Here is a 13,694-nt window from a genome sequence, read left to right as displayed (position 1 = left end):
TCAAGTGAAACAACGATTAATTCCTCCCTGAACCTGTGGAATTAGCTTTGTTTAATAATATCTGGTTCAGTCAAGTTGGTCCTTATAGTCAAATATGTAATAAAAATGAAATACTGCATAATCAAATGAATAACAAAACAAAAGGAATAGTGAGTGAAGGACATCATCGATTGTCTAATTTGCATATCATCGAATACAATGGAATAGTGCATATCACTGTTTTGCGAGAAATCAGCGAATCTTTAAAATGTCATAACTTTCTTATTTTACATCCGATTTTGATGATATTGTCAGCGTTATGGTATACAGTTTAATTTTTTCTATTTATTCAAATCACCATTTTCTGGGGTGGACTTGACTTTTAAGTTCTTGATGCCATGGCAAGGGTCTCTACATATGTTTCTGTTCCTCAACTGAACGAACGGTCATACATTACTGATCCGTCAACACGAGAATACGTATAAATACATACAAAAAGATGGATAAAACAATGGCACAGTAAGGCAAAGATAATGCAATGTATGCTTTCAAGACAGAATAACTTTATTCAATGGGTAAATTCGAAATGTGGGAATATAGAACGACGAGACACCAACCTACTGATGATGTAACGAGACAGTGTCTGTGTTCATCTAACTTATTTCGACACTTCTTGCCAGATGTCATAGAGCGATGATCAGGAACATGTCTAAAATGTTCCGCACGCGAAGAGCAGGATAAAAGTGAAATTGTGCATAGCATACCTTGCGTGACTAGGGGGGAAAACGGGTGTTCTGACTCGGATACGATGCTAGATCATCCTACTACGTGATGGGATTTATAAGCATGAGATAAAAACATAAAAAAAATAATGCATTGATGACGTAAACTGTAACTTTTCACCTTCTCATGTTTTCGAGGGGAGGAGATATGTTCTCCCTTTTACACCATGGGTAATGATAAACTAGAATTCATTTCTATGGAGTTTTATCCTTGTTTTGTAATCTTTACTAGTTTTGCAGATAGTCTGGAATGAAAACGTTAACCATTCCTCGCAAACCGTTGTGAAAATCTCAGTTAGATCTTGAAGAAATGATAATTGACTATACTATCAATATTAAAGTCTTTTTATACAAATAATGAAACGAAGCAATGTTTATCAAGGTGTTTTAGGATAAAGCTCAATGAATCTTTAAAAAAGGAAAATTATAAATCTATAATTTTGGGAAAATATATTAATTGTCTTTATTCTATTTGATGCATATCTTAACGATGCTCAGAGTTATTAGTAGCCACCCTGAACTTCAAAAAAAGTTTTGATAGACCAGTATTGTGCAATGAATGTAGACAAGAGGTTAAACCACGAAGACATGGTCAAACCAAGTTTCTAAAAGAAATATATAAAGTTTGACTGTAACGTTCGATTAGTTGGAATATGTTTACTTCTTCTCGTCTGACTCTATTACCCACGAAACACAACTCCCGGGATCTCATCCAGTGCCATGCACGATGAAATTGAAACATATTAAAAAAAAAAACATCTTGTAAAATCAGAGAGAAGGACTGTGGGTGAATCAAGGTGATGTCATTCAATATGACATTAAATGATTCGATGAAGTCCAATCTAATTATTGCTGTGTCTGTTTCGTTGTTCAGCGGTTGTTGATGGCGGTTGGAGTAACTGGACTCCATGGGCTTGCGGTATCACCTGTGGTGTCGGAACCGAGACTCGAGTCCGGTCCTGCAACTCACCACCCCCGCAGAACGGCGGAGCAAGGTGTCTCGGTGAAGCCTTCGGAGCCGGACGTGAGGAAAGGCTGTGTCAACGCGACCCGTGTCCTGGTAAGGGAAATCTCACTTATTTCTCATAAACAATTCTTTTTTGAATCTCACTTTGTTTCTGATCTGTTTATTTGTTCACACCGATGGTAATGTAGTCACATGTTCTGATGAAAAGAAAGGATAGAAAGATGGGAGGGCTCGGGAAAGACTTCAGAAAGAATGTAAGATGTCATCGTATAGAGGTTCAGACGTGATGATATTGAGTGGGAGATGAGATGTGAGATGGTTCGAGAGATAGCAGAAAAAACAGATTCTTTGCTTGACTACTATGGCTCACAAAATAAAAACAGTGTTTATTCAATTAGACTAATCTTGTTATTTATTTAGTTCATTGACTTCATTCAACCTTGGGTCCATTCATGTTCAATATACACTCTTGACTCTGAGCCCACCCTCGTCTTTCTATTTAACTCAAGAAAATCGTGATGTAAGTGTTCTCAAAATGGTCTGTAAATATCTTTCGTAAATTTGACAATGTCTGTTTCAATTCATCAGTGTATTTCTCACTTTACTCTGTTTATCAATACTTGTTATTGTCTGTTTCCAAATTGTTTGATATTTTAACTGCATATTTTCAAACTTGTATATTACCACTTAATTTCAAAAGCAAGTTACTTTCAATGAAGTGTACTTGACGCACAGAAAGAATAATTCATGAAATATCAGTGACAAATTGTGATAATAACAATGGAACATTTAATTATTTTAAGCAAACTAATTTCTTGGAGGGTAACGAAAATAAATCACTGTAATTAATCATGGATGTTCATATTAAAATACAATTTTACATTCTCTGAAGTATATCTGTTCTAGAGATGTCGTGCAGCCAAAATATTCCGAATAATTCTGAGCTCCTTTGTACCTGCGTTATGATATAAAATAACTATGAAGATTATGTTTCCGCTGATGTTATCTTGTCGGATGTCCTAGTCTGGAGAAAGTACCCCAGAAGGATATCCTCTATCTCTCAAGAATAATCATTCTGTATTTGATACTTCCACGATTTGAGTTTTCACCAATCCATCAACACAATTTTGATTGATTGAATTACCGGGTCCATCAATAATTGGTTGAAATCTCTTAGATTGAATTAGAACTTTTCAGTACAATTGATTGAAGAGTGAATGCCAAGAATCGACTTAAAAATAGTCGACTGAAACATTTTCTTTTCTAAAATAAAAAAAGTCCTCTAAATTGTTATTATTCTATTATTGTATCATGATAGGTGGTTATTGCATTTCAAGTCGGAATTGTTGTCAATCATTAATGTAGACTGTGTCTGTGAGGCTAACAATTATCATTCTATTTCCTGTATCAGTTTGTGATGACAGATGAATGGCAACAATTCTTTGAACATATCAGACAAGTATTCTTTCGGACATATTCTTTACATAAATTTGATTATTGCCTAGTATGTTCCTACAAGCACGGAGTTGTCAGCGCAAGGTATCGTTTTACAGTGTCAGGAATAATGCGGGGTGGGTTGGAAACTGGCACGAATTATTTTAATGAAATCATGTGATTTAAAATTGCTTGAAATTCAGGCATTTCTATTCTGAATCTTTCAAATCCATCAAGCGATTTTGCCCTATTTCTTTGAATAGTTGATGGTGCGTGGGGTGAGTGGTCGCTGTGGACGGCATGTACCCATTCTTGCGATGGTGGAAGCCAGGAAAGGTATCGATTCTGCGACAGCCCCGCCCCTGCACACGGTGGAAGGAATTGCTCAGGTATTACCAAACAGGAACAGATGTGCAACCAGAGACCATGCCCGATCGGTAAGCAAACATGTTCCTGTTTTAATTTTTAGAGATCAAGAAATGTGAAGAGAAAGAAGATAGAAATAGGAGACAAGAAAGAGAGAGAGGGAGTGAAGAGAGGAGACAGAGAAAATAGAAAGAGAGAGGGGGGACGAAGGAGTGGGCACAAGACAGTGTCTCTTTTGGATTGTTTCATCAAGATGTTATTTATGTCTGGGGACCCGAGCTTCGAACCTCTAACCTCGGAATCAACTAATAATGTCCACGTGTATAAATGCATGCCACAACGCTCAATAAAAGGTAGAAAGGGTATATCATGCAAAGAAAAAGGACATATATCACTCTTCCAACATGTCCAATAGAAGTACTTGATGAGACATGGATGTGCATTGCTACCTTCCATGTTTAATAGGTCACGATAATGAACATAATGTTTCCGCAGAGACAGTTAATGTTGGTCTCACATCTGTAAGTCATTGGCGCTGAACTTGAAAGAGGACAAACAAACTGATATTAGTCTGTGAAAGCGGATCTCCTTCCTCCTTTCACATATGTTTATACTTGACATGCTCCCAGGCTCATTATTAAAATGTCGTTTAACGTTTTTCGATTAAGTAGACATCTTTATTTGAACTGATGTTACATTTGTGATGTCTTCACGATGTCACTCTGTAGTTTTCTTTGTAACAATATTTGGTCCCCTGGATTCTGAGGTCATTTAGAGGGAGTGCTGTAAGAAAATCACTGAAGACTTTTGTCTTTAATCGTTCACTATGAAAGTATCCGACTTCTACGATTAGAATCTAAAGTATTGTGATGAGGATATGCATGTCATTCGTCAGATATTCACATTTTGTTATCTCAGTTATTATACCTCGTTATTTCCTTTCAAAAATATCCACTTTATACAAAAAGGAGACACGTGTACTTCTGATGGGCATGATATTTACACTGAAATATATTTGTCAGAATCAGAAATGATGCATGCAGAACTAAATCTTTTTAACGTTTACAAAAAAAAACATTTACACATAGATCCATGTAGAATGGTCAAGTTTAGATTTTTCTTACATGATCAATTAACCCATTTCTTCTTGGCAGATGGATGTCTTTCAAGTCCATGCTTTGAGGGTGTTGATTGCCGTAGTTCTGATGATGGTGTCTTCCAATGTGGACCTTGTCCAGTTGGTTACCGAGGTGATGGCCAAACGTGTACAGACGTCAATGAGGTACGAATTCATTCAGTAGCAGACACTATCCTGGCGCCGAAAGACTATTGATCAGGCAAAAGATTGTTGGGGGCAAGTCAATGTTGGCACAATAGCCTGCCCCTCCATTTTTTTTTCGTCTTTAAAGTTTGCCCCTGAGGCTACTGATTTCAAACCCATGGAATCTTTATGATTTTTTTTATTAGTTAAATTGACCAGTTCTTTATTTATAAAGCCTTTGGTCAAACTATTCATCCATATTAAACCTCCCAACACTTGGATGATTAAGACATCATATATATATATTTTTTGTCATGAATTTTACTTTTAACTCCTTGATTGTCGTAAGTTTCTGTTAACCGGTAACATTTTGTAAATGAACATGTAAACTCAACTTGAACTTACTTTTGATAATTGAGTATATATATTAATACTGTTCTTGCAGTGCATGGAGGTTGTGAACGCGTGTTTTCATCACCACAGCCAGCATCGGTGCATCAATAAGGTTCCTGGATACTCCTGTCAAGAATGTCCGACTGGTTACCGTGGCAACCAACCCAACGGTGTCGGTATCTTCCACGCAAGTAGATATAGACAGGTAAGACATTCTTGGTGTGTCACTATTTCATTCTATGTTCATTTCATTCTTAAGTTTATTGCTTTGTCTTAATAAGTCATCATTTGACGACGTGTGGATCAATGATTGTATTACGAAATGGCCTGGTTTACAAGGGCAGATCATTTCTTTGGTGTAAGAATTTCGATCGTATTGAGCGACTCAATATGTCTGGCGCCGTGGCTACCATCTTGAATATCGAATATGGTAGTTTGATATTCATCATGTGTTTCATTATAGTCATGAAATTTGTTTGTCTGATAAGAGCAATATTGAAAGGTCGCCCTGTATTTCTTTATCAATATGGTATAGTGTTTGTGGCTTTTGTGGCTATCATCACTTTATTCTATATCTAAAATAAAAGAAATGAACATATTGAGTAAGTGTATACATAACAGAAAGGAAATCTTTAATTTCTGGAATATTAAATCCTTGAAACAAAATATGAAAACGTGTCCATGCATCTACAAGTTTGAGTCATTATGGCAGCTGTAGAATAGTAAGCTATAACTTACCAATAAACTCAAGCATGAATAAAGGTTCGAATGAAACATCCCTTTACCTTTGTTCAGGTGGGGGTTTTCCTTTTCAGCTTACTAACAATGAACAGGGGGTTTCCGTTAACCTAGTAAACTCACTGTCTTGTCAATTCCGTCTCTGTCAGCAATATCCGTTTTCGTATTTTAAAAGAGAAAATTGTTAGATGTAAGATTCCCCCAAAAGTAATGACATGCCTTCTTTCTCCAACCTATTTGCCAACGAGTATAATGGCAATGTGTTATTTCTTAATATATATAGATTTTAAGAAGAAATTAATGAAATGTGGTCTGTTTGCATGTATTTCACCAATACGACATAGAGTCAATTACCCAAGGTAATTGTTTGAGAATAGTTTATTCCATATCCACTGACAGCATAATAATTTATGTAGTCAATGGTTTGGAGTCTGAAAATGCTGTATTTTATCTTTAAAAATGACCGAGGTTTACCAGCACCACGGGGTGAAATTCACAGGGGGGGGGGGTTATTTGGGTGGGTACACCCTAATTTGACATGTTTGATGACAAGACAGCTTTACTGATGACCTTATCCTCCCATCCAAGAGGAAGCTCTTGTACCCTATAGACATTCAATGTTAGACATGCTAAACGCCCTGTAAAGAACCTCATGATATGCTTTCAACCGACTTGCTTCCATCCTACCCTCTCCTTATTATTTTGGCATTCATCCCACATTATTCTTTTCAGACGCTACTCACCTCCAAACATTCTGAAATAATTATAGACAATGTATTTTTGCACAGATGTGTTTATATAGTACTAGCTACACGTAACACATTAACTTTCGATATTCCATCAAGTTCATAAATTCCCTGTCAGCGTAATGCTTCTAAACATGTCGGCGGTCTACACCACAAAACAACAAATCCATAGACATAACTGATGAAATAGGTAAATGTCATTTTGCGGATAGACCGTGGTTTTGCCCGGAAAACCAAATTTTTCTACTACCTGACGTGATATTTTTGCTCCTTTATTTTACCCTATATATCCTTTCCACTAACGGCAAAATATCTCGATAAATGAGGTGAAACGGCTATATCCGTAAAATAATTGTGTAAAGTAGTTCTTGAAGGAGAATCGTTCGAGTCTAATCGGAAACATATCCAATCCCTAGACGCCAACCTCCCTTTCAATACTTCCTATTATGCCATGTTCATGTTTGACTTCTCTCCTGACACGTCGCCTCGTCCCAACTTAAACCCGTACACTCAATCTGCAAGCTTAGAAATTCAAGGCCATCGTGTCCTCAAACCATATTTTCATTTTGGAAATGCCTCCAAAAATGTTTATTGATCCGAACGTGTTTTCCAGGTTGTTTTTATCCAATGGGATATCGGTGACATGTGTTATGGGGAAAGATTTGATACGATGGATGGTTGGATGGAATATGTAGCTCTTATTTGAACCCCATTTCCCTCCCACCCGAAACTAGGACCTTGCTTGTCTGGTTCGGGCACCGCTAAGATTGAAGAAGGAAGTGTTCCATTCCAAGTTCGTGGAGGGTGACCAATGGAACCTGAAATAGAGTGAATGTATGAAAGAGAGAGAGAGGGGGGGGGGAAGAAGGGGATAGAGAGGGGAGGCGTGAGAATAGATAATAGAGTCACGTATCAAGAGTAGTCTCAATGATAGAAAGTTTAGAAAACTGAGACGTTAATACAACAGACAGGAAAGAACATGGGTCATTGCAAATGAACACAACCAAGATCGTTGGAGATACTGTTTATTTGATTTTGACCTTGCAGCACTGTACTTTCAAAATATTAGAGCACCCCTCCCCCAACCTCAATAATACCGACACCGTAAGCACTAGAGTAAACGTATACAACTATTGAGTAAAATCTGTTCATCTGGCAAAAAAAATATATTGGGTACTTACACACATTTATGGATTTACTTTGGTATTATGGTTGGGCAAGACTACCAAGTTGTAAGCCAATATTCAACGAATCATCAGTTTAGTGTGTGATGAACGAACTGATAACCTTCCCATCTCTGTTAGCTTAAACCCCGTGACCAAAAGAATCTTGAAAGTCCTGGAGAAGACGTTGGTATCCTCTGTCCTTCAGAGTCAATCTTCAAAGGCCACATAGTTCACTCTTGTAATGTCATTGTCATGGTCAGTTGAGACCACGAAATAACCCATGATGGATTTTCCCGACATCACCAATAATTTCAAATCGTATCGAAAGTAAAGAGACAATAACACGATGAATGGATTTTGATGAGTCGAGAGGCGTCAGATGTTTGACAATAACATTTCTCGAGAAAATAGGATAACGAAAATTTGAATTGTTTGGCCTAGTTGGGTTGTGAGGTGAACGCAATACCAGACATCAAGCAGATGTATGTCACCCCCGATAAACTTTCTTCACAAAAGACCCTAATCTATCAAAAAGGACGCAACGATGTTTATACATTATTTATCATTTCGTCTTTAAACCAAGTGGTCGATAAATTTGCCATATGAGAAATTATTAATAAAATTTTCAGGTTTCGCTTTTACTGATCGGTCAAGACAATTGTTAAGTATTGAAAGACCATGTTGGGCGATGGTGGTGAGATAGTGGGGGAATGGTAGCCTGTATGTGAACTTACGGGGTTCTTCCTTCTCTAGATATACAAAAAGTGATGGACTTAACCAAAATGATGATAAATAACGACATGTGTTGCTCTTTACTTTTACATTAACGTGTAATAACTTGTTATTTGTATTCATTTTCATCGGACTTGTCATTTATTTTCACTCATTAATTTTGTCACCCCACAGCAATGTATCCCGATCAACCCATGTACTGAAGGCACCCACGATTGTGCTGCTGACGCTAAGTGTACATTCTTCGGACCGTATAGTCAACCTCAATACGGTTGTCGGGTAAGTTTGAAATTATTTTCATCCAAATTCACTCTGTCATCTTATTTCTTGATCAGGACCTTTTAAACTTACCTTTGCGTGTTTGTTTGTTTTTCATTTCACTTTTATTATTATCAAAATTATCATTTTGATAATTTGCAGATCCCATGAGTGGTTTCAAAGTCATTTTTATGATGGTGCTTCAGCAACTAATTTGTATCGGGGCCTTAGGGGGATGTTCCTTTGAAAGATGGTTGGTTTTGTGAATATGAATACTATCACACAAGACTTTTGAGAAACGTCTATGAATGATGAATATTGGAAAATCACCCAAGCACCTTATACATCAAAATAAAAATGAAATCCCAAGACATTAAATGTCTACAATAAATGGGAGTGAATTTTTATTACAGTTATTTAGCCTTATCATAATTTTTATGCTATTCTGTTAAATTCCGTCGAAAACAGTGGTGAGGAATGACCAACAGTTTTTTTTTCATTATTGCGATTATGTGACAAACTATAACATAATAATGAATGTATATATTACTGTCAAGGTACTTCTGGTCAAAACGGGGGAAAATGATTTGTAGTGTATGAATTCATTCAATCGCTCTAAATTCTATCTGAATCTTTATAATTCTTCATCATCTTTTACGACAGTCAATGTTACCATAGTTGAGTCGTGTTTATTTTTCAAATCAATCAAATTATACAATGAATTATGTCATTTGGGTTATGGAGTAAAATAGATCTGCTGAGATTTCCACGAAGCGTCAACAGATACCACATAGAATTTTGCCCGCAAGTCATGTAATCATAGCAATATAGGGAGGGGATCGTGTCATGTACAATTATGTTCAGAGGGTTTATTTTTTTATTTGATTGATAAATTGTTGGATGAAGTATTATTGAATCCGGAAACTCAGGATGGGATGTGAAACATGTCAAAGTTCACGCGATTTCATCCAGTATTGCCATGGTAACCACACTGCCCATTAGAAAGCTGTCATCGAACGTTAACAGATTCAAACACCCTCACAGCTAAGATATCTAAATATGTCAACAATATATGGCATTCCATAAGCTCCATGGGCGGTGATGTCAAGGCACTTCGTCAAAATATTGTTGATTTGATCCCGAGGCAGAATATTTGATATATTTCATTCTCATGAAATCAACATGATTAATGCAATGTCATGATCGGTTTGCAAGGTGTCATGTTATCATTTTCGAGAAAAGACATTTTGACGAGTGCTCGCATCATCACGTTAGTTGCTAATATAGAACTGTTCTTCTGTATATCAGCGATATGCACACGCTCTTCCTAAGATGAGTACATGTATTTATATTCTGAATGACAAGAAATACAAAATAAAACTTAATAAAATAATCAAAATGGGTCATTCAAAAACTTTCCATGAATGCGAATACCTTGGAAGAGATCCGTATTTAGCGTGATACCACCGACCCTTTTGGCAGCCATCGCATATCTCGCCTAATTCAATTTGACGGTTCCTCTCTCCCAAAATGAAGAGTATCGAAATGAAATGATAACAATCGGTTTATATTTTTTAAAAGAAAAAAAAGATGATTTGTGTCTTGGTGGTGGGAACAGGTCTAGAGCAACGAGTGCGAATAGAGGAGCACTTAGCTGGTGATCTCTGTAGGAGGTTCTATAGCCGAGACTGTCGGCTTGCTGGCATACTCCCAACCCACTCGGTGAAGATTCACCCTCCATGGACCCATGTCTCACCACAGGGATACAACACTGACGTCAAGGGTCACGGATAAATCAATTTGAAATATGAAATATTAGCACTATCTCATAGTTGTTACTACTGATAGGAATTCGTATGTTGCATTTCGTAAGTTTATCAACGTGTATTGAGTTACACTTACAGGTTCCAGGGGTAGTGAACCCCCTTTAAATCAAAGTTAGGTATTCGGGTTTTGATCTTATAGTTTCATCTTCCAGAAATAGGTGTTATCAACAACTCTGATAACGATTTCTGCTTGTCATTCCTGAAGTATTAAAGAGATATTTGGCATTCACCTCAATCTATAGAAACAGTAAATCCTGATGATATTATGCCTACAAACATGACAAAGGTGTGTAATTAAAAAGAAAGCTTTTTGATTGTTAATGATGTCTCGATCCGTATTTGATAAAGAATAAATGTATCAGCATTGTTGTTAGCCAGAGGTGTTGATTTTTAAAGGGGGAGGGTACTTCAAACATTGCTCCTTCTAAAGTGAGTTCTAGATCGTTGATAATAACTGATGGAAATCTTTTCGGGTAAATCCCTTTATCCACGTATTTATTCTCAACGGAATCCCGCCCATCAGATGATTCTGTCATGAACTTTTCATTTCGCTCACTACAACCTGAGGAAGATCTACTCAACATTATCTTGCGCAATCTATCTCCATTGTGTATTGTGCGCACAAAGGTTGTGACGTCACCTCAAACGAAAGGCTTTTTTGCCAAGAGAGATTGTCATCATGGATCTTATGATTGCGTGGAAATATGTTTTCTTTGCCATAAATCATACAATTACGAGAGGAACATTTCTGCCAAAAGTTAAACAACGATTTCATGAAATATGATTTGAAATATGTCATTTAATTTCCATGTTGGTGTTTAACCAGAATAAATTGTTCATCTTAATCAGTGACCATGGTGACGATGCAGTGTCCTTTCTTCTTTCCAGTTTATTACTTTGCTTAAAAATTTCAGAAATCTTCCCCCCTTTGAAGTTTCGTTCAATTCCTTCAGCCCTCTTGGTATTCCTGTATCCATTTCTCGTTCTCAACATTCCACTCGTTCGTGCCTTTTACCAAAATAATTCGATTTTATGAATTTAAACTTTTTTTGAATCAATCAAAGATGACACTTTTCTTATATCTCCTTTTCTTGATCTTCCTTATTTCTTTCCCGAGACCCTCTAGGTATTTCTGTCCCTCTTTCTTGTTGACATCTTTGTTGTCCACCTGCTTCTATCCCAGCACGATCAAACAAAGATATATTATCAATCAAGAGAGGTCAATTCAACTTCTACCCCCTCGATTGCATGAAGATGCAGTTATAGACCTATAGGCCTGCATAGATTGGCCTATAATGGATTCAGCACATAAGCAAGCATTACTTGAGTCCGGTCGCAATTAGCGATCACTTCTTCAGAACGTCAAACTATCCATTCGCATTGACGCATTCAGCAAAAAGTTGACGTTTGTTAAAATTAAATTACGTCTTGGACACGTGTGATGTAATGTATTTTACAAGAAGTTACCACATAGGCTAGGTAGACAATGTGAACAAAAATGACTAAAATCAGGAAGCATTTATCAGTATTCAATGCCACTTGACTGTATTATGTCGTAATCCCTTAGTCATCCGATTACTGGATGAAATGTTTGGTTTTATTTCAACCATAGTAGGTCCATGTTTCAACAAACTAAAAAGACACCTGTCCTCGTACATGGCAATACCTCACAATGACTTCTAACCACAATTTAATGATTGTATATGTTTTGCGACAAGAGGGAACTATGTTCTCTTCTAGTTTTTCTCTTTAGATGATTTAGTTCATACATGTATTTCTAATTTTGCGAATATGTAAAAAAAAATAATAACAAAAAAGAGTAGTGCAAGATAATGAGCGTGTGTCACTATAGGAACCAAAAGTAAGAACACAATCGTGCTTCTGGACCACGGAACGATATATTTTTTTATTTGTATAACCTGCACAAAAAATTATTGTTCTAATTTTTCCTATTTTTATGTAGTGTCGGACAGGATACGCTGGTGATGGGTATGCTTGCGGTCTAGACTCTGATCTCGATGGCCGACCTGACGTCGACCTTGACTGCCAAGGGCTTGGTGATTACATGCATTGTCAAAAGGTAAAATTAATTATACCCATAACAATTATATTTTTTTTTACTTTATTCTTATCTTTCTCTTGGTCTCTTTATCTTGTCTGTCTCTCTCTCTCTTTCCCAAAGGGTAGTCGAATCAGAATAATAAATGTAGGAATAGATACAGGATAAACAAAATATATATTATTTCATCAAACTACTGACTTAAGGAATCGGGCAATAAAGTATTTTTATGTGTTTAGCTCCCTTTTCTCATCACTCATGTACAGTATAAAGGCGATATCTTAATTTTCATTGATATTGGATGTAAGACGTATCACTGTAATGTGAAAAAAAAATGGAAAAAGGGAACACTATACCAATATTTGATGAAACTGAAAAGGAACATGTTGTTTCATGTATGAAGTGTACAAATATGAATATTTGTTGATGTTGTACACATCAAACAACTGTTCGCTCTTCACCCAATATTTAACCATGGAGCTATATACTAAACTGTAATAGCTCCATGACTTAAGAAACTTTTGTAGAGTGCTATTGTTTTATCAAATAATTTTATTTTTCCAGATATACAGGGCACCCCTGAAATATTCCCTCTAAAAGAATGACAACTTCCATATGGATTGATTATTTTTGCATTTATCATCAAGAATGATGTAGATATTTTAAAATGCAATTAAATGCATTCACCTATCATCCTATTTTGGGAAAGTGACGCATAGTTTACCTGGTTCAACCATACCTTTCTCATTCCTTCTGGAAATCCCGTAAACTGCGCCCTACCTGAGTTGTCCCGAAGGAAACTCATAGGGATCAACATTGGGATGTTAGCAATCATTTTTCTCGTTCAATAATATATATATTTTTTTTAAGTTGAGAATTTTACATGCATTGTCATCACTTACGAAAATGATTAAGTAAATTACTATGTCCATAAAATTTTCCACCAATAAATTAAATAAAAAAAACACACAAAAACACTCTCTTAGA

The 13,694-nt window shown here is 36.4% G+C and overlaps 1 protein-coding gene across 2 annotated transcripts in view; it reads left to right on the top strand.

The window, feature by feature from the left end:
• The window catches only part of LOC121418969 (thrombospondin-1-like), a 58,888-nt gene that overhangs the window by 32,388 nt on the left and 12,806 nt on the right, over positions 1–13,694 (top strand). For both annotated transcript variants that reach the window (XM_041613213.1, XM_041613212.1), the window contains exons 9-14: positions 1,636–1,821; positions 3,426–3,599; positions 4,683–4,810; positions 5,235–5,387; positions 8,739–8,843; positions 12,612–12,728. In XM_041613213.1, coding sequence (XP_041469147.1) covers positions 1,636–1,821; positions 3,426–3,599; positions 4,683–4,810; positions 5,235–5,387; positions 8,739–8,843; positions 12,612–12,728 — 863 coding nt within the window. The remainder of the gene's footprint in view (positions 1–1,635; positions 1,822–3,425; positions 3,600–4,682; positions 4,811–5,234; positions 5,388–8,738; positions 8,844–12,611; positions 12,729–13,694) is intronic.

Source organism: Lytechinus variegatus, chromosome 7, assembly GCF_018143015.1.
Source record: "Lytechinus variegatus isolate NC3 chromosome 7, Lvar_3.0, whole genome shotgun sequence".
NCBI lineage: Eukaryota > Metazoa > Echinodermata > Echinoidea > Temnopleuroida > Toxopneustidae > Lytechinus > Lytechinus variegatus.
Note: the sequence above shows the minus strand (reverse complement) of the source record. Positions and strands in the feature narration are given on the sequence as shown.